This window comes from Colobus angolensis, unplaced genomic scaffold, assembly GCF_000951035.1.
Source record: "Colobus angolensis palliatus isolate OR3802 unplaced genomic scaffold, Cang.pa_1.0 Scaffold35, whole genome shotgun sequence".
Classification (NCBI taxonomy): Eukaryota; Metazoa; Chordata; class Mammalia; order Primates; family Cercopithecidae; genus Colobus; species Colobus angolensis.
Genome location: NW_012116821.1, coordinates 7,999,538 through 8,021,745, shown reverse-complemented (window position 1 = coordinate 8,021,745; position 22,208 = coordinate 7,999,538). Strand labels below are relative to the sequence as shown.

Here is a 22,208-nt window from a genome sequence, read left to right as displayed (position 1 = left end):
TGCATGCTTATGTTTGTCACTCATTATATGGCACCGTACCAATCAGTGGATGACTGAGACTCAAGCACTCACACATGTAAATTCACCATTAGATTTTTTTTTCCTTTTTTACTTAAGTGAGTCATAATGGAAAGCAACTCTAGGTTATAAAAAAATCTTTTCTCTTTAATGCTAATGAAATGTCTCCACTCTCTGTATTAGCAGACTACCCTTATTGGTAATCTGTAGCCTTCTCTTTTGTTCATGGTGGTAATGAAATGCTGGGTACTGAAAAAGCCAGCTCTCCAAGAATGTGTGGCCAATTGTCTTCTGTTCACTTATACTGTAAAATTACTGTTCCCCGGCAAGGCTGAACAAGTGCGGGGACAAGATCAAAAGAGTATACACTGGCACCCAGCTACACCAAGTGACTCCTGCTTTATTAATTAGTCATAGCTTCTCCAAGCTAATTTGCTCTGATAGGGCAAAAACATTCTGAAATATAAAAACAGCAAATTATAACTCAACCACAAGCCTTTACTGTTGGCTCTCTTCAACTTTCAGTTTAAACCTTTGCATTGTGTCATAAGCTAAATGTCCCTTCAGTTTTCTAAACCTTAGGGCACAAAAGCTATTTTACATTTTTTTCAAAGACATTAATGATATAGTCAAATGACCATTTTTATTCTCTAAAATCGGGCAACCTTTCATTGATATTGTTCTTTTAAAAAGTCAGTGTACTGGCAATGTAATTTAAAAGTGCAGTTACTATTAAAATGTGCAAGCTTGTTCTGTTCTCTCATCAGAAATGCCACTGGTGTTCAAGCATTTGAAAAGGACTTTCTCTGTCAGTGTTTTTGCGGAAGCCAAATTTGACAGTGATCCTAAACTCTAAATTAAATAATATCAGCACCACTTTCCTTTTCATTTAATCACCATTTTGAAGTTCCCGAAGTCTTTTTAATGTAAGGAATCTTTAGTAGTTTTTTGGTTATAACCTGAGACAGCAAAAATAAATAAATAAAAAATAAAAAATAAAAAAATACATCCCTATTTCATGGTTTTGTTTTCAGGTGGGAAAGAAATAATTAAACCTTTGAGTAAGATATTAGCTGTAAAAAGAAAAGTGATTTAGACTTGTACAACCCAGGTTATTGTTAATTGCATTATAACCATTCAGTTTGTAACTTTTAGGATTTTGATTTAATTGAAAGAATTCACCAATTTTTATGTCCTCTAATGGGGTTTAAAAATAACAGTGTACTATATCTTGTGGATATATGTAAAGCAAGTTGTACTGAGATTATTTGAAATGTGCTATCAAAGAAAGATCAAGACATTTTTACACTGGGAGTATCTAAAACCCATGTTATTATATACTTACAATGATTGATGTCAATCTTCATTACAAATTTATTTTTGGAGTCAACTTCTTTCCCTCCTTAATTGTTGTCTTTCTTTGTGAATTTTAAAAGCCTTTAGAAAAAGTTACATCATTAAGCTTACTTCGTAATTGTGAATTTAAAACACAATTTTAGAAAAGACCAATAGTTATATTTCTCTGTAACCTAACTTGGATGGAATAGTTTTATCTGTATTATGCATTTCTAGTATTGTCACAAGTTATTTTTTTAAGGGACTATATTAGCCATTCTTGAAAGGTTGTTTTGGTTTTTTTTTTTTTTTGGTAGAAGGAATATTTGTGTTTGTGAAGGTTAGCAGAGGCTGGCTGTGCTGGAAGTGACTGCAGTGCCTTTTGATTATTCATGGACAGTAATAGAAGGCACTTAAAAAGAACAATGAAATTGCTTATTTTTGTGATGGGCCATCTGTTGAATTGTTTTGTGCAACAATTGCACAATAGTATCTATGTCATATCATTCTATTTTCAACAGCAGCTGATTATGTCTCACTGGCTACTTGTCCTTATTTCTAAAGTCCCATGACCATTTAAAGTCACCTTTCCAGGGACCTTTGCCAGAAAGGTATTAGAAATCTCAAACAGCCTGTATATTTTATTATTATTATTTTTTCATCTCTCTTTTTTTGGGGGGGTGGGAAACGGGTGGGAAGAGGAGGAGGGTGTTGGTCATGTTAGTTCTAATTAATTAGACTTCCTAAATGTTTAGGACAATTATCTATGCTTTCCACCTGTAGTTCTATAAAAGAAGTTATCATAGAACCATTTGGTAATTTGTGTAGAAATGATAGGCTTTCAAAAAAGCAGAGTCAAGTTTAAAAGGCTGCTATACAGTGTTTCATGATTTTAATTATCTACTCTTTTCTTTATGATGATAATTAGAATTTTTCTCTTGGAATTTACTTCCATCTTAAAAAAAAAGATGATCCATTAGCAAATTTGTTAGAGCAGAAGTGAAATTAAAATAAAACAAATGTGTTGTTGTCAATAGGTCACTGACATTGCTGATGCCATGATTCTGAAACAGCTTTTTGAAAATCTGTTCAAAAACGGGGTCGTCGTTGTGGCAACATCCAACAGGCCACCGGAAGGTAAAAACAAACATTGTGCTAGTCATCCAATTAGGTGGAAACTAACAAGCTTTTAAAAATCCATAATTTTGTACTAAATTTATTGTGTTAGTAAATCTGATTACTTTGCTTATTACTAGTTTTATAACTGGCTCAATCTGAAAAATCATTTCGTATTTGTATTTGAAAAGTTATATATTCTTAGCAAGCTAAATCCAGTTGATTCCCATGTTTGGTGCACTTGCTGTTTTTGCTGTTTTTTTGTGTTTTTTTCCCCTAAATATTAGATAAGTCATATGTGCTTATAAAAAAAATGCAGGCCTTTTGGACTGCTTTTTATGGGCCCTGAAAGAAACTCAACTAAATGAAAGACAAAACTCATAATTAAATTTTAGAAAAAGAATGAAAACTTGCTTGCATGAATAGTTTCTAATACTTCACTTAAATTATCATTTCTAAAAAAGCACTTGTGGCTTATTAAGTACTTAAAAATTAAAATACAAATAATATTTATATTAAAAACAACAAGTTTAAAATCTTGCATCTTTCAGCCCATCATGTGCTCAGTTAAAGGTCTAAGAAGCCACAGATATTTCCTGAGAGACTTAATGGGAACATCTTTCTGCCTGGAGTGCTATTTCTCCAGACACCTGCATGGCTAAGCCCTCACCTCCTTTGTCTTTGCTCAGAAGTTACATTGCTAGTGAGGCCTAGACTTGTCTCCCTGAACCTGCAACACATCCTTTTCTTCTTGGTACTACTTCCCTTTACCCTGCTCTCTTTTTTACCCATAGCACTATGGATCTACCATATAATTTACTTATTTATTATATTTATGGTTTATTGTCTGTTCCCTTCCAGGATACAAAAGCTTCATGAGGGCAGTGATTTTTATCTCTTCTGTTCTCAAATGTGTTCTCAGCACCTATAACAGTGTCTTACACATAGATGGTTCTCAGTAAATAGAATGAACACGGGATGATTGCATGTTTTAAAAAGATCTCTCTGGCTGCAGTATTGAGAATAGAGTGTGGGTATGGGGTTTCACAGTTAGAAGTAAGGAGACCATTTAGGAGACTACAGCAACAATCCCAAGGGGAGGTGATGGAGCAGTAAAGTGATGAGAAGAGGACAGGTTCTGGATATACTGTATAGGCAGAGTCAGCAGGATTTACTGATGGAATGGATCTAGGGTATGACAAAAGAGAGGGGGATCAACAGTAACTCAAAGGTTTTGGCCTGAGCAATTGGAAGGATGAAGTTGCTGTTTACTGAGATGGGGAAGACTACAGAAAAAGCAGATTTGAGTAGGGAGGTGGAGGTAGGGGTTTCTGTGGTGACCAAGGGGGATGCATATAAGAGTTTGGACTTCACTGGAAAAGTCTGGGCTGGAGATGTACATTTGGAAGTCATCAGTCTTAAAGGAGGCAGGAAAGAGCAGCTGGTGAGGTAGGAGGAGAACCAGGAGAGTGTCAAGTAAGGAAAAGAAAAGTAGTAACAAAAGGGTTGATGAATACTTCTGTTAAATGCTGCTACAAGCTGAAATGAGGTTGAGAATTAACCATTGCAATTAGTGACATGGAATTCATTAGTGAGTCTGAAAAGAGTAATGTCATAGTGGGAACTTTTTTTTTAAAGTAAGCTGTGCCACATTGATGGCGTATATTGAATTTAAAATTGCTAACAGACCAAGATCTTACTATGTAGCCTGCTGTGAAACTAGGTCTCTCTCATTCTATGTTTGTGTAGTGAATTTCTTTTTTTTCATATTACATTTCAACCTATTAGTCTATGTTCCATTTTACTGATTTTTATTGAAGTATTTTTTATTTTTGTTTTTGTTTTTATTTATTTTTGTTTTGCAAATGGAGTATGTTTGAAGTATTTTTGAACTATGATTCTAACACAATTTGTTTTTGGCTATCCCTACTATGACATTTATACATTTGATAATCATATTTCTATATCTTTAGCCATTCCTTAATTAAAATGTGTAAATCAGATAGGACTAAATTAAGTTACTTATTGCATACCACTGGAGGCCTTGTCTTAGGAAGATGTCAATTAACTAATCACCACTTTTTGGATCCAGTTATTCAAACAATTATAGTTATACCTCATCCATTGTACTACAAAAGAATTATGAGTGGTTTTGCAGATGTACTTATTAAAATCCATATAATGTTATATATAGCATTCTTGTGATTAACTAGTGTTAGCAACCCTATGAGCCAAGGGAGTGAGCTTTTTAATATTAGATCTTCTATCTATGTGGAAGTGAAGCTTGTCTCTATGACAGCTAACATGTTGATTTGACAGTGGCATCAGTATTACCTTTAGACATTCGGTGACAAGCTATGCTCATAAATAGCAAAGAGCTAGAACAATTTTGGAAGCCCTGTAGCAAGGACTGCTGAAAGGATAATTAGGCTGCTTAGACTGTGGCAGTGTGGTTAACTAACTGAGGAAGGACAGCCACCAGGAGGGGTAAAGGAATATTTTGCAGCTCCTAGCTTTGTAGGAGTGAACAAAGCTACCGGTGTATCGGAGTAACCTGCAGAAATCTGACCTGGAGCCACCCTTCTGGAGAAGACTGAAAGTTCAAGATGCAGAATTGCAAAAACTGGACAAACTTAGAGAAAGCCTTTTCTAAATATAAACTGTGGAAGGAATGGGATGCTTGTCATAGAGCAGGTTTTTTAGCCACAGCAGATAATCATCATAAATAACTTAATATTTTAATGTAATGAAGATGACGTATATGTGTGTGTGTGCATGTGTGTGTATAATTTTATTCGTGGAGAAAAAGACTCAGAGAGCCTAAGCATATCAGGAAAAGGTAAAACTATAAGACGAAGAATGGAGCAGTGATTGCCAAGGTCCAGGGTGAGGAGGTGTTTGACTACAAAGGGGCAGCCTCAGGATGCAACTGCTGCATCCTGATTGTAGTGGTGGTTACATGTGCTGAAAACATAGAACTGTAGGCCAAAAAATGTTACATATTATATGTAAATTAAAAACAAATCACATGGATAGTGAATGACAGAACAAAGACTAGAACTTAGGTTTTGTGACTCTTTTTACACATTGTTTTCGATCTTTTTGCCTTATGGTCATCACTGATCTCTGTCTATCCTGTCCTAGAGAAAGAATGTCCTTTTCTTAAAACAGCAACTCAAAGTACTACATTAGAAAAATGTGGGGAGGGGAAGAAGAAAAAAAGAAGAGTGTCCTCTTTTCCAGCCATCAAAATGCATTCAACTTTTTTTTAGGTCATAATTTTTTTTTTTTTTTTTGAGACAGAGCCTTACTCTGTTGCCCAGACTGGGGTGCAGTGGTACGATCTCGGTTCACTGCAACCTCTGCTTCCTGGGTTCAAGTGGTTCTCCTGTCTCAGTCTCCCAAGTAGCTGGGATTACAGGCACCTGCCACCATGTCCAGCTAATTTTTTGTATTTTTAGTAGAGACAGTGTTTCACCATGTTGGCCAGGCTGATCTTGAACTCCTGACCTCGGGTAATACACCTGCCTTGGCCTCCCAAAGTGCTGGGATTACAGGTGTGAGCTACCGCGCCCAGCCCCAGATCGATCTATCTCTCTATCCATCCATCCATCTTTTAAAATAGAAGCAACTTCTTAGACTGCTACAAGAGCTGGCAGAGGGTTGAGGCAAAGCCGAGTGGCTGGAGATAGAATGACCCATTTGAGGTAGCCAGTGGGGCTAGAGTGGAGAGTGAGGGGGAGAAGGATGCAGTAAAGTACAAGTTGAATCTGTAGAGGTAAGAGCTACACCTTGTAGCAATAATAAGGATTTTGGATTTTATTCTAAGAGAAACGCTAAGCCACTGAAGCTTATCTTAAGCAGGGACTGACATGATCTGAGTTGGAAATACCCTTCTGGCTGTAGTTTGGAGAATAGGTTACTAGATGGGGTATAGTAATATGGTGCATTCAGGGAGACATATTAGGAAGCTGTTGTAGCACACTAGACAAGAAATGAATATACCTTGGTATAAGGGTATAAGGCAGTGATTCTCAACGAGGGGCCTCTTTTGCTTACCAGGGAATATTTGGTAACACCTGAGACATTTTTGGTTCTCTCACCCGGTGGGAGAGGGCCGCTACTGGCATCTAGTAGGTAAAGGCCAGGAATATAGCCAAAGTATCCTATAATGTAACCCCTGCAACAAAGAATTATGTAGCCAAAAATGTCAGTAGTGCCTAAGTTAAGAAACCCAGGTACAAGGTGATGGCAATGGATATGGAGAGAAGGATAGATTTGAGAGAGATTTAGGAGGTGAAGTAGACAGCACTTGGATATAGGTTAGATACTGGGGAAAAAGGAAAGGACACTTTCTAACTTTGAGTTGTACAGCTGGGTGAATGGTGTGTCTGCCATTCAACAGAGACAAAAAACTAGAGGTTAGGAGTCTAGAAAATAATGCTTGATAGAGAAGAACATACATTTTTTTTTTCCTCTATTAATCCTTTAGCCCCTCTGTTTAATTCCTTCTGTTTCATTCATCTCATTCCCTTCATTTCTACTTATAATGCTTCAATTTCCTGGGCAAGAATGGATGGTTGTTGGTGATGGGGGCTACAATCATAGCCTAATCAGTTAATAATTTATTGTTTATAATAACTTAATTTATTGTTAATTTATAGACAAATTAATTATTCATATTAATATAAAATTGTGAGGACTATTTAATCATTATTAATTTTAATAGAAAATAATTGGTGGTCACGTAAAGCAACACCAAGTTTAGGAACCTAAGAGAGTAAGTAACTGTGGAGTGGAGTGTCTCGGACGGTCTTGTAGAAGAGAAGGGGAAGTCATACTTGAGGCGGGTGGAGGGAATAAGGGACCAAAGAGTGCTGTCCTGCACTTCACCGTTTTTTCTAGCCCTAACTTCCAGCTCATGCCTTGTTTGGGTCCAAGGCCTCACCCTCTGTATACCATGCAGCTGTGTCAGCTTGTGATTACTACTTTATTTTTTGTTTTGTATTGTTTTATTTTTGTTTTGTTTTGTGACAGTCTTGCTCTGTCACCCAGACTCGAGTGCAATGGTGCAATACCACTACAAGACACTACAAATGTTGTTTAAAATAAACTAAACAGGCTGGACGTGATGGCTTATGCTTATAATCCCAGCCTTTTGGGGGGCCTAGGCAGGAAAATTGCTTGAGTACAGGAGTTTGAGACTAGCCTGAGCAACATAATGAGAGCCTATCTGTACAAAAAATTTAAAATTAGTTGGGCACGGTGGCGAGCGGTACTGCTGACTGCATCCTCGACCTCCTGAGCCCAAACGATCCTTCTGCCTCAGCCTTGTGAGTAGCTTGGACTACCAGGCTCAGCAAACTTTTAAATTTTTTGTGGATCTCCCTCTGTTGCCCAGGCTAGTCTCAGACTCCTGTGCTCAAACTATTCTCCTGCCTTAGCCTCCCAAAATGTTGGGATTATAGGCTTGAGTCCCTGTGCCTGGCATGATTACTACTTTAGTTTTTAGCTTTCTCTTTGTTTTTTGGTCTCTAGGGATTTTCCTTTCTGGCAGTCTCAAAATGTTTATTAAATTTAATTAATCAATTAATTACTTTATTTATTTTTAGAGACAGGGTCTTGCTCTGACCCAGGCTGGAGTGCAGGGGTGTGATTATAGCTCACTCTAACCTTGAATGCCTGGGCTCAAACCATCCTCCTGCCTCAGCCTCCTGAGTTGCTAGGACTACAGGCATGTACCACTGTGCCCAACTAGTTTTTAATTTTTTTTTGTAGAGTTAGGGTCTCGTTATGTTGCCCAGGCTAGTCTCAGACTCCTGGGCTCAAGCAATTCTCCCTCCTAGGCCTCCCAAAAGGCTGGGATTATAAGCATGAGCCATCACGCCCAGCCTGTTTAGTTTATTTTAAATAACATTTCTAGTGTATGTATGTATATATGTGTATATATATATATTTCACTTTATATAAATTCACTTTTTTCATTTATTTCAAATATGTGATGACATAACTATAAAATTAACATTTGGTTATTTTCTTTATTTTCTTCACCTCCTTGGTTAGATGTATTCGTAGGCATTTTCTGTGTGTATGGCTATTACAAATGGGATTGCATTCTTAATTTGGTTCTCAGTTTGAATGTTATTGGTGTATAGAAATGCTACTGGTTTTTGTATATTGATTTTGGTATCCTGAAACTTTCCTGAAGTTGTTTATCAGTTCCAGGAGACTTTTGATGGAGTCTTTAGAGTTTTCAAGGTATAGAATCATACTGTCTGTGAAGAAAGATAGTTTGATTTCTCCTTTTCCAATTTAGATTCCTTTTATTTCTTCCTCTTGCCTGATTGCTCTGGCTGGCACTTCCAGTGTATGAATAGGAGTGGTGAGAGTGGGCATCCTTTCTTATTCCAGTTCTCAAAGGGAATGCTTCCAGTTTTTGCCCATTTAGTATGATGTTGGCTATGGGTTTGTCATAGATGGCTCTTATTATTTTTTAGGTGTGTTCCTGCAATGTCTAGTTTCTTGAGGGTTTTTATCATGAAAGGATGTTGGATTTTATTGAAAGCTTTTTCTACATCTATTGAGATTATTCTATGATTTTTGCTTTTAATTCTATTTATGTGGTGAATCATATTTATTGATTTGTGTATGTTGAACCAACCTTGCATCCCAGGACTGAGGCTTACTTGACTATGGTGAATTAACTTTTTGGTGTGTTGTTGAATTCAGTTTTCTAGTATTTTTTTGAGGATTTTGGTATCTATGTCCATCAGGGATATCAGCCTTTTCATTGTGTCTTTGCCAGGTTTTGGTACTAGGGTGATACTGGCTTTGTAGAATGAGTTAAGGAGGAGTCTCTCCTCAGTTTTTTGAAATAGTTTCAGTAGAATTGGTACCGGCTCTTCTTTGTATGTCTGGTAGAATTTAGCTGTGAATCCATCTCTGGTCTAGGGCTTTTTTGGATTTGTAGTTTTTAAATTATTGATTCAATTTTGGAACTTGATATTGTTTGGTGTTTCAATTCTTTCTGATTCAATCTTGGGAGACTGTATGTTTCCAGGAATTAATCCATTTCCTCTGGATTTTCTAGTTTGTGTATGTAGAGGTGTTTGTATTAGTTTCTGAGGATCTTTTGTTTTTCTGTGGGATTGGTTGGAATGTCACCTTTGTCATTTCTGATTGTGCTTATTTGGATTTTCTCTCTCTTTTTCTTTTTTAATCTAGCTAGCAGTCTATAGATCTTGTTTATCCTTTCAAATAACCTACTTTTGGTTTCACTGATTCTTTGTGTGGATTTTTGAGTCTCAATTTTGTTCAGTTGTGCTCTGATTTTAGTTATTTCTTTTCTTCTGCTAGCTTGGGGTTAGTTTGTTCTTGTTTTGTCTAGTTCTTCTAGGTGTGATGTTAGATTGTTGGTTTGAAATCTTTCTTTTTGAGGTAGGCATTTAGTGCTGTAACCTTTTTTCTTGACACTGCTTTTGCTATATCCCAGAGATTTTGGGATATTGTGTCTTTGTTTTTATTTATTTCAAAGAATCTTTTGATTTCAGCCTTGATTTTATTGTTTACCCCAAAGTCATTCAGGAGCAAGTTGTTTAATTTCCATGTAATTGTGTGGTTTTGAGAGATCTTCTTGGTATTGATTTCTATTTTTATTCTACTGCGGTCTAAGAGGATGGTTGATATGATTTTGATTTTTAAAAAATTTATCAAGACTTACTTTATGATTGAGCATGTGGTTAATCTTGGAGTATGTTCTGTGTGCAGATGAGAAGACTGTATATTCTGTGGTTGATATATAGAGTGTTCTGTACATATCTATTAGTCCAATTGGTCAACTGTTAAGTCCAGAATTTCTTTGTTAATTTTCTGCCTTGATGATCTAATCCTGTCAGTAGGGCATTGAAGTCCCCTACTATTATTGTGTGGTTATCTAAGTCTTTTTGTAAGTGTATAAGTACTTGTTTTATGAATCTGGATGCTCCAATGTTGGATACATATATATTTAGGATAGTTAAGTTTTATTGAATATAACCCTTTATCATTATGTAATACCCTTCTTTGTATATTTTTACCGTTGTTGGTTTAAAGTCTATTTAATCTGATAATAAGATTTTTTTTTCTGCCTTTTTTTTTGGTTTTCTTTTTGCATGGTAGATCTTTCTCCACCCCTTTACTTGGAGCCTGTCGGTGTCATTACATGTGAGATGGGTCTTTTGAAGACAACAGATGGATGGGTCTTGTTTCTTTATCCAACTTGTCACTCTTTGCCTTGTAAGTGGGGCATTTAGACCATTTACATTCAAGGTTAATATTGATATGTGAAATTATGATCCTATTGTGAAATTGTTAGCTGTTTGCTTTGTAGTTTCTATTGTTTTTTTTCTTTATAGGGTCTGTGGGCTATGTACTTAAGTGTGTTTTTGTGGTAGCAGGTATCATTCTTTTGTTTCCATATTTAGGACTCCCTTAAGGATCTATTGTAAGGCTGCTCTAGTGGTAACACATTCCTTTGGCACTTGCTTGTCTGGAAATGATTTTATTTCTTCTTTGCTGTGAAACTTAGTTTGGCAGGATGTGAAATTCTTGGTTGGAGTTTCTTTTCTTTAAGAATGCTGATAATTGGCTCCCAGTCTCTCCTGGTTTGCAAGGTTCCGGCTGACAAGTCCACTGTTAGCCTGATGGGGTTCCTTTTGTACATGATCTGCCCTTTTTCTCCAGCTGCCTTTAAGATTTTTTCTTTAGCATTGACCTTGGACAGTATGGTGACTATATATGTCTTGGTGATGTTCATTTTGTATATAGTATCTTGCAGGTGTTCTCTGGATTTCTTGTATCTGGATGTCTACCTCCCTGGCAAGATAAGAAGATAAGGAAAGTTTCCTTTTTTTTTTTTTTTTTTTGACATTTTTCACAAATTTATTTATTCATGTTCTAAGGACTAGGGAAGTTTTCTTGAATTCTTGCCTCAAGTATATTTTCCAAGTGGTTTGCTTTTTCTCCTTCTCTCTCAGGAATAATTTGAAGGTTTGGTTGCTTTACGTAATCCCACATTTCTCAAATAATTTGCTTATTTTACTTACTTTTAAAAATTCTTTTTTTTTTTTTTTGGTCAGATTGGATTCGTTCAAAAGACCAGTCTTGAAGTCCTGAAATTCTTTCTTCTGCTTGGTCCAGTCCATTTATAAAGCTTTCAATTTTATTTTGAAATTCCTTAAGCGAGTTTTTTAATTCTAGAGGCTCTGATTGATTTCTTTTTAAGATGTTTATCTCTTCATTTCTTGGATTGCTTTAGAAGTTTCTTTTCTCGATTTTTAACTTTGTCTTGGATCTCTGTGAGCTTCCTTGCAAGCCATGCTTTGAAGTTTGTTTTTTTTTTTTGATACAGTCTCACTCTGATGCCCAGGCTGGAGTGCAGTCATGTAATCTCAGCTTACTGCAACCTCCATCTCCCAGGTTCAAGTGATTCTCCTGCCTCAGCTACCCAAGTAGCTGGGATTACAGGCACATGCCACCACGCCCAGCTAATTTTTGTATTTTTAGTAGAGATGGACTTTCACCATATTGGCCAGGCTGGTCTCGAACTCCCGACCTCAGGTGATCTGGCTGCCTTGGCCTCCTAAAGTGCTGGGATTACAGGTGTGAGCCACCACACCCGGCCTATGCTTTGAGTTCCTTATCTGTTATTTCTGAGTTTCTATTTTGGTTAGGGACCATTGCTGGAGATCTAGAGAAATTTTTTGGTGGTGTCACTACCTTTAACTTTTTCATGGTGCCAGAATTCTTGTGCTGGTTCCTTCTCATCTAGAGACACTGGCACTTCTGATTTTTGTAATTATTTTCATGCAGGTAGGATTTTTTCTTTTTCTTTCTTTCCCTATAATGCTGTTATTATTATTATTATTAATTTTTCTTTTATTTCCCTTTTCCCTGCTCGCCCAGGGGATGTGACTGTAGAGAATGCTCGGTAAGATCTTTTGGCTTTGCTTGAACAGCCCTATGATGCTGCTGCTGCTGCTGCTCTTCTCCTTCTCCTTCTTCTTCTTCTTTTTTTTTTTGGAGATAGAGTCTCACTTAGTCACCCAGGCTGGATTGCGGAGTGCAGTGGCCCAATCTTGGCTCACTACCACCTCCTCCTTCCAGGTCCAAGCAATTCTCTTGCCTCAGCCTCCTCAGTAGCTGGAATTGCAGGCACCCACTACCATGCCTGGCTAAGTTTTGTATTTTTAGTAGAGACAGGGTTTCACCTTGTTTGCCAGACTGGTCTCGAACTCCTGACCTCAAGTGATCTGTCCACCTTAGCCTCCCAAGCTCCCAAGGTTGCTGGAATTACAGGCATGAGCCACTGCGACCAGCTACCCTATGTACTTCTTTCAGCATTTTTTTAAAAATATTTTTTATTATGCTTTAAGTTCTAGGATACATGTGCACAACGTGCAGATTCGTTACATATTTTCAGCATGTTTTATATTGGGCTGTGAACTTTGTCTTACAAGCCTGTAGATGGTACTTACAGGTGAGAGCCAGCTACAACCAGTGTGTTTGGGTATATACTTGATCCTTGTTTACTGGCAGAAGCTCTCTGTTGCTCCAGGCAATTAGCTGATTTGTAGAAGGCACAGTGGTCTGCACTCCTTGTTTAGCCCTGATGGTGACAGGGGTTTGAGAGGGTGGCAATGGGAGACATGAAGGGCAGAGGCAGACCTGGCGAATCCTGCAGGTCCCCTGATGGTAGACACAAGCACTAGTGCCAAGGGAGAATCCAGTGGGTGACCATGAGGTACCCAAAGGTTTTCCTAGGTGTGGACCTGGGAAACCTGCTCAGCTCCAAGTTCTGTGCATGAGGATGAGAGGATGGCCTAAGCTCCTAATCCAGGAGAGTGGTTGCTCCAGTTGCCTGGCGAGCTGCCTGGACATGGACCAGAGAGGGTCTTGCTGCACTATGATCTATGCCCAGGAAGCGTGGGGCAGCTTAGGCTGCTGAACCAGATGAGAGGGTGCTCTGAATGCCTGGATAGCTGTCTGGTTGTGAGGCAGAGGGGGCCTCTCTGCACCAGACTCTCTGCACAGGAAGAGTGGGGCAGGTCAAGCTGCCGATCCAGGTGAGTGATGCTCCAGGTGCCTGGAGATCTGCCTGGGCATGGAGCAGAGAGGGCCCCCATGCACCAAGAGCTCTACACAGGAGGGGTGGGGCAACTTAGGCTGCTGGACCAAGCAGGCAGGTGCTCTGAATGCCTGGATATCTTCCTGGGCATGTAACAGAGAGGGTCCCCCTGTACCAGGATCTCTGTACAGGAAGGCTGGGGCAGCTTAGGCTGCTGAACCTGGCAAACAGGCGTTCCAAATGCCTGGAGATCCGCCTAGGTGTGGAGCAGAGAGAGCCTCACAGCATCGCAGTCTATGTCCAGGAACGGTGGGATGGCTCAGGCTACTGGTTCAGGCAAGTACATATTCCAAATGCCTGGACTTCTGCCTGGGGTTGGAGGAGAGAGGGCCCTGCTGCACCATGATCTCAGGGAAGCAGGGTGGGGCACCCAGCGATGGCACACGCAGATCAGTTGCAGGTTTCCATGCTGGCCCTGGCTTCAAGTCTCACCACCCAGGAGAAACTGCAGCTCTCTTCCATGCCAGACTTGTGACAGGGGAGAGCACAATTCCAGCACCTACTGCTGAAGCACTTTCCACAGTTCTGGATATGGAGGCCCCCTATCCAACTCTGGAGCAGGTGTTCCAATCTCTGGCCTGAGACTAAAATGCCCATACAGCCACGCTGCAGGTCACCAAAGAATGGCCCAGATTAAAAATGGTGTCCTGCTCTCAGTCTCAGATCTGGGAAAATGCCTGCAGCTTTTCCCAGTGTCTTTCCTTCACAGTGTCTCCAATCCTCTCCTCAAGTTAACTACAGGGCTTGGGAGAAGCAAAATGCTATCCCTTGGCCTGGGTTGCTTGGATTCCCAGTGGCAAGGTGAGTCACAGAGTGAGACTTCATCCTTTCTCACGTACTGGAGATTCACTCACCTTTGTCAGCTGGATGCTAGCATGGGGGCTGTTTTCTGGCATTCTCCTCCCTGGGTTCTGGGATGTCCTTTATGACTCCAGTAGATTTCCATTTTCCTCCTTGAATTAAAACTCACAGAGTTGATCTTTATGTACTATCTTGCTATTTCCAAGTGTCTGAGGCATGCTGAAAGCCGCTAATCCACCATCTTGGAAAAAAACCAACCGAAAACACTCATTTTATATTTCATAGGACAATCTGGTTAAGGCTCTTGAACCTGAAATAAAGAGGATCTTGGATCAGATCCATAGGAATAGGAAATTATTTGAAAAGTTTCAGATAAAATATACGCAGAGAGAGTTTGTGTTTAATTTCTTATTTTTATAAAGCTTCAAGTAAATTATTCATTTAGCAATTTTGTCATGTAGGTAAATATTTTAATGTCTACATACAAGTAAATACATATTTACTTTTCTTTCTTTCTTTTTTTTTTTAATCAGAAGAGACCTGGATTATGGTTTTTACTTTTCAGAGATTCTAGTGTCGGGGCTCGGTGCGTTTGCACATGTCTGTCATCCTGGCTACTTGGGAGGCTGAGGCAGGAGAATTGCTTGAGTCCAGGAGTTCAAGGCTACATGAGCTACAATCATGCCTGTGAATAGCCACCGACTGTAGCCTGAACAACATAGGAAGACCTTGTCTCTGGGAAAAAAAAAAAAAAAATATATATATATATATATATATATATATATATATGTAGTGTCAAGTCATCAGAATAGCTAGAAACAAAAATCCACAATTTAAAATTTCACGTACGTGACTCTCACATTTTAGGTACTGCAGTAAAATGTTGTTAATTTCATGACATTCCAATAGGGAAATATAATAAGACTGTTTTAAGTGGATGAAGACTCTGACAACAAATTAATAATAGATTTGTAGGTTCAATTAGTTGAAAATTGGAAATTAAATTAGTAGTTCAACTTGAGACATTTAGTCAATCAAAAATAGAAACATCTTTTTATGGGGAAATAGACTACATAAATTGAAATGACTCTGCTTCTTTGGCAGATTGACACAAGGTGCTAAAAATGTCCCAGACTGACTGACCCTAGAACCATCAGAGCAGTGAACTTTGGAGTTTCTGGATTTTATTCGGTTTTTTTGTGTGTGTGTGTGATGGAGCTTCGCTCTTGTCGTCTAGGCTGGAGTGCAATGGCACAATCTCGGCTCACTGCAACTTCTGCCTCCGTGGTTCAAGCAATTCTCCTGCCTCAGCCTCCCAAGTACCTGGGATTACAGGCATGTGCCACCGCGCCTGACTAATTTTGTATTTTTAGTAGAGACGGGGTTTCCCCATGTTGGTCAGGCTGGTCTTGAACTCCCGACCTTAGGTGATCCACCCGCCTCGGCTTCCCAAAGTGCTGGGATTACAGGTGTGAGCCACCGTGCCCAGCTATTCACTGTTTATTATAATGAAAATGCATTAGATAGCATTCAAATGTCAAAAATAATACTATTTTTCTTAGATTATCAGGCAACAGCATGATGTGATTCCTACTCAGACCAGCATATTCATACTAAATAAAAGACTGACTATCACTAGAAAGTTGGCTAACAGTTATGGGTATGCACATACACACACATATTAATTTTAATTTATTATTTTAATGCTTCTAGGGGGAAAAATACAATGGTCATCACCTTAAAGGCTGACAAAGCATTTGGCAAAATTCAACATCCTTTCTTCATAGAATAACTTCATAAAATATAAGTAGATGAATAGTTTCTTAATATGAATACCAAATATATGTATCTTAGTTAAAAAGTCTGAATTATGCTTAGCAGGGAAACTATGGAGGCATTTCTGCCATAGTTATGAACACATCCAGGATGACACTGATTACTTTTTAATGTTGAACTAAAGTACAGACAGATTATGACAACAACTAGGTGGGAAGTGAGGGAAACTAGGTAAAAGCCATGTATCTTGATTGCAGAGTTGCACCAAAATTAGACCTTGTTCAAGATTATATACACTTGCTTAAGAAAATACCCTAATATGAGAATGACAAAAGATACTGCAGCGATAAATCTAATTCTTAAAAGGTGAAAGAAGCTGAGTGCCGTGGCTTATGCCTGTAATCCCATCACTTTGGGAGGCAGGGCGGGCGGATCACTTGAGGCCAGCAGTTGGAGACCAGCTTGACCCACATAAAAAAACCCTGTCTCTACTAAAAATACAAAAAAAATTGTGGTGGTGCACACCTGTAATTCCAGCTACTCAGGAAACTGAAGCATGAGAATTGTTTGAACCCAGGAGGCGGAGGTTGCGGTGAACCAAGATCAGGCCACTACACTCCAGCCTGGGCAACAGAGTGAGAGTCTGTCTCAGTAAATATATAAATACATAAATAAAATAAAATAAAATAAAAAAGGTGAAAGAATAACATCCTTTTACAGATGATCTACTGGAGCAAAGAGAAGTATGTTTTAGGAATTTTTTGTTTTATATTATTCAAAAATCAGGAAGACATGGACTCTTCAATACAGATGATCCAAGCTGAGAAAAGACAACAGATTGAGCTGAAAACTGATTTACTGAGATCAGCTGTGATAAAAGAAAACAAAATGAGATAAAAAGAGATTAAATTAATTAAAATTAAATAAATTAAAATTTGCAGTAGAAGTACTAAGCTGTAGACTTAAAACTGAAGAAAGTAAAATCAGTGATGTAGGAAAACTAACATAAGAAGCTCTGCCAGAATACAGAAATAGAATAATAGAATGATGAATAAAGGAAACAAGTCCTTTGGTTATAAATGATAATTTTGTTCCCTTTGCAGGGAGAGTTTACGGTCTTGAAGGGCAGTGTCATCAGTTGTAACACTGGTAATTGGGGACAGATACAGTCAAGTATTTTAGAAGTTAAAATATGCCTTCTGCTTTTCGGATGACTTGAAAATCTTTTCTACAAAAATAGAAAAGATGAAAGATCAAAGAAAAAATATTTCTTAGAGCAAAAGCTAGAAAACAGCAAAAAAGTATGAACAAAAAGTGTGAAACAAGATCAGCGATTTTGCTGACAGGGAATATAAATGGGTTAAGTTCCCTATTAAAAACTAAAACCTCTTCAGTGTATGTAAGGCCATAGCCAAATGATCTTTCTGCAGGTAACAATGATAAATTCTGAGTAAAATACTCTACACAACTATGTGAAGGTCCTGGAGAGTAAAAAAAAAAAAAAAAAGAAAAGAAAGGAGGCTGGCAGATTCTTGAGGAAAGACAACACTTGGAAGAATGTCCAGCATGGAGAGTTTCCTGTTTTTTAATACCAGCCTCAGGGCAGGGTGAAATCAGTGCTGCATTGATACCTGCTATTCTCATAGAAAATCCAGTCTTCCTGGCCTGAAAAACCAGATGATAGAGTTTGCAGTAAGAAACTGCCGCTGGAAATGAGAAATGGATCCCAGAGAGAACTAGATTGATATAGCCTGAGGTTCTGTGTGTAACCCCTGCCCAAATCTCTGACTGACTTCTGAACCATGCATGTGCAGGGCAGACTAACAGCTACCCAACTAGGGGTAGGTCCGAAACTGAGATTTGAGTTGCTGCCCAAGAGAAGAATTTGTAGTTTGAATCCAAGCAAGGTAATTTCCTACTAAAACAAAAATGTCAACAGTCTTCAGTGAAGAAAATGAAATTCACAGTATAACATTCACAATGTCCAGGATACAATCCAAAATTGAAAATGAGGAAAATGTGTCCCATTCTGAAGACAAAAAGCAGTTAACAGAGACTAACCCCAATGTGAACTGGATTAGCAGACAACTACTTTAAAGCAGCTGGGGAAGCAATTGCTGGGAAAGGGTGAGGTAAAGAAAATATATTCAGAATGAGTGAAAAGACAGGAAATCTCAGCAGAGAACTGAAATCATAAAAAATGTAAATTCTAGAACTATAAAATATAAAAATTCACTTGATGGGCTTAATAGCAGAATGGAGATAACAGAGGAAAGGTTCCAATAACTTAAAATTATCCAATGTAAAGAATAGAAAGAAAATGATTAGAAGAAAATAAACAGAGCCTTAGGAGTGTGAGGAACTGTACAAGCTTATAACATATTTCCAATTAGAATCCCAGAAAACAAAGAGGGAGAGAATGAGGCAGAAAAACTTTTGAAAAAACAATGACTGAAAAATTTCCAAATCTGGAACACATAAATTTATAGATTCCAGAAACTTAGTGAACTTAAAGCAGAATAAATTAGGTACACTGTAGTAAAACTGCTAAAAACCTAAGGTAAAGAGCAAATCTAGAAAGCAACCAGAGAAAACATGACACATTAAATATGGAGGTGTTGGGAACAGGCCCCCAAAATCTGGCCATAAACTGGCCCAAAACTGGCCATAAACAAAATCTCCGCAGCACTGTGGCACATTCGTGATGGCCATGACGCCCACACTGAAGGTCGTGGGTGTACTGGAATGAGGGCAAGGAACACCTGGCCCACCCAGGGCGGAAAGCCGCTAAAGGCGTTCTTAAACCACAAATGATAGCATGAGCGATCTGTGCCTTAAGGACATGTTCCTGCTTCAGGTAACTAGCCAGAGCCCACCCCTTTATTTCAGCCCATTCCTTTGTTTCCCATAAGGAATACTTTTAGTTAATCTATAATCTATAGAAACAATGCTTATCACTGTCTTGCTGTCAGTAAATATGTGGGTAAATCTCTGTTCGAGGCTCTCAGCTCTGAAGGCTGTGAGACCCCTGATTTCCCACTCCACACACTATATTTCTGTGTGTGTGTCTTTAATTTCTCTAGCGCTGCTGGGTTAGGGTCTCCACAGCCAAGCTGGTCTCGGCATGGAGGAACAATAATTGGGAACTGATGACTTCCGTTACAAACTTTGGAGGTCAGAGACAGTGGAACATCTTTAAAATGTTGAAAGGAAGAAACCATCAATTTAGTAATGTTATTCTAGAACTTCCTGTGAGAATGAAGACAGTAGCTCACACCTGTAATCCCAGTGCTTTGGGAGGCTGAGGCAGGGGGATTGCTTGGGACTAGGAGTTTAAGACCTGCCTAGCCCATCTAGAGCAACATAGTGAAACCCCGTCTCTACAACAAATTTTAAAAATATTAGCTGGTGTGGTGGCACATGCCTGTAGTGGGAGCTTCTCAGGAGGCTGAGGTTGGGGGATCACTTGAGCCCACAAGTTTGAGGCTGCAGTGAGCTGTAATTGTGCCACAGCACTCTAGCCTGGGCAATAGAATGAGACTCTGTCTCTCAAATAAATAAGTAAATAAATAAAAGAATGAAGGCAAAATAAAGACATTCTAAAATTAAAAAGAAAAATGCCTCTCCTGGGCACGGAGGCTCATGCCTGTAATCTCAGCACTTTGGGAGGCCAAGGCAGGTGGATCACCTGAGGTCAGGAGTTTGAGACCAGACTGGCCAACATGGTGAAACCCTGTCTCTACCAAAAATACAAAATCAGCTGGGCATCTTGGTGCATACCTGTAATCCCAGCCATTTGAGGGGCTGAGGCAGGAGAATCGCTTGAACCTGGGAGGCAGAGGTTGCAGTGAGCCAAGATTGTGCCATTGCACTCCAGCCTGGGCAAAAAGAGTGAAACTCTATCTCAAAAAAAAAAAAAAGAAAAAAAAGAAAAAGAAAAGAAAAGTATCTAAGAGAATTTATCACCAACAAACCTGTACTACAAGAGATTCCAAAACTTGTTCTTCAGGTAGAAGGAAAATGATGGATGGGTACTTCAATGATGAAGAAGTGAAATGCATCAGAAATGAAAATGGTGAATATTGGGATAAACATAAGCACTAATTTTTTCTCTTAGTTTCTTTAAAATATAATTGATTGTTTTACATAAAATTATAGTGTTGTCTTATAGAGTTTATAGTGTATGTAGGTATGATACATGTGACACCAGTAGCAGAAAGGGGGATGTTTAGGTGGTTGTATATGAATGCAGTATTTCTACATTTTTTTGAAGTGATATTATATTCTAAGTAGAGCATGAAAAGCTAAGGATGTATATTGTAATCACAGAACAGCAACTAAAATAAAGGCTGATAGATTAAATTAAAAAGGAATTTTTAAATGTATTCAAATAATCCAAAAAAAGGTAGGCAAAAAGTAAAAGAAGGGACAAAAAGAAAACAAATAATAAAATCATGGACCTAAATATTAAATGTTAATGAACTAAACTTTGCAATTAAAAGGTAGAGATTATCAGAACAAATTTAAAAAATACTAAGAGATACACTTTTTTTTTTTTTTTGAGACGGAGTCTCGCTGTGTTGCCCAGGCTGGAGTGCAGTGGCCGGATCTCGGCTCACTGCAAGCTCCGCCTCCTGGGTTTACGCCATTCTCCTGCCTCCGCCTCCCGAGTAGCTGGTGCCCGCCACCTCGCCCAGCTAGTTTTTTGCATTTTTTAGTAGAGACGGGGTTTCACTGTGTTAGCCAGGATGGTCTCGATCTCCTGACCCCGTGATCCGCCCGTCTCAGCCTCCCAAAGTGCTGGGATTACAGGCTTGAGCCACCACGCCCGGCCCCAAGAGATATACTTTAAAAATACACAGATAGATTGAAAGCAATTGTATGCAAAAAGATATAGCATCCAAACAGTAATGGTACAAAGGCTAACATGGATGTATTAGTGCCATATTAAATAAACTTCAGAAAAAGCTGGGCCTCTCTTTCACAGCAAAGATGGATTCTGAGGTAGATGGGGAGGTCAGCTTCCCAGGGTGGCTTCCCAAGTTGGTGGAGGCAGTGGCCACACCATGGTCTCAAGATGCTGAGGCAGGCCTGTGTGACTGCCAGTGGGTAGGCCATGGTGAGTGGAGAAAACAGACACTTGTCCCCTCTGCATGCCCTGCACATACACCTGGGCTGTGAGCCCCACCAGCAGATGCTTGTGCAGGGCTCAGCCTTTCCCTCATTGGTTTCTGGCAGCACTAGGCCTGTGTCCCTTATTCCTGGGCCACAGTGCTAAAGTTTGTCTTCTATGGATTAGGTTGTAGATAAATCAAGTATTGTATGGTGGCTTGTGGAAGACAATTTTGATTGTAAGATCAGTTCAACAGCCATTAGCTTCAGCTATAATCATTTCTGATATCAAAAAGAAGAAATATTTTTCAACATTAAGGAATTGATTGAATGATTTTTAATTTTTTTCTTTCTTGTATCAAGGGACAAGTCATAGATTAAAAATTTTTTTGATAGCAAGCCCTATCTAATTTTATAGTTGACAAATGTGTGCTATTATCACAAAGGAGAAGTCAGAGGAAGATGCTACAGACTGCGCCAATTCATTCATCCAATTTTTCTTTTCTTTCTTTTTTTTTTTTTTGAGATGGAGTCTCGCTCTGTTCGCTCAGGCTGGAGTGCAGTGGCACAATCTCGGCTCACTGCAACCTCCACCTCCCAGGTTCACGCCCTTCTCCTGCCTCAGCCTCCTGAGGAGCTGGAACTACAGGTGCCCGCCACCATACCTGGCTAATATTTTGTATTTTTTAGTAGAGACGGGGTTTCACCATGTTAGACAGGATGGTCTCGATCTCCTGACCTCGTGATCTGCCCGCCTTGGCCTCCCAAAGTGCTGGGATTACAGGTGTGAGCCACCACCCCCGGCCACAATTTTTCTGTAGTTCAAAAACCACAATATCTCACATTGTCTAGCAGCAAAAAAAATTTTTTTTTTAAGTTTAAGAAA

The 22,208-nt window shown here is 38.9% G+C and overlaps 1 protein-coding gene across 1 annotated transcript in view; it reads left to right on the top strand.

The window, feature by feature from the left end:
* Nucleotides 1-22,208, top strand: part of LACE1 (lactation elevated 1) — a gene marked incomplete at its 5' end in the record, with an annotated part of 174,968 nt that overhangs the window by 17,827 nt on the left and 134,933 nt on the right. Inside the window, one exon of the mRNA XM_011952889.1 lies at nt 2,391-2,490. Coding sequence (XP_011808279.1) covers nt 2,391-2,490 — 100 coding nt within the window. The remainder of the gene's footprint in view (nt 1-2,390; nt 2,491-22,208) is intronic.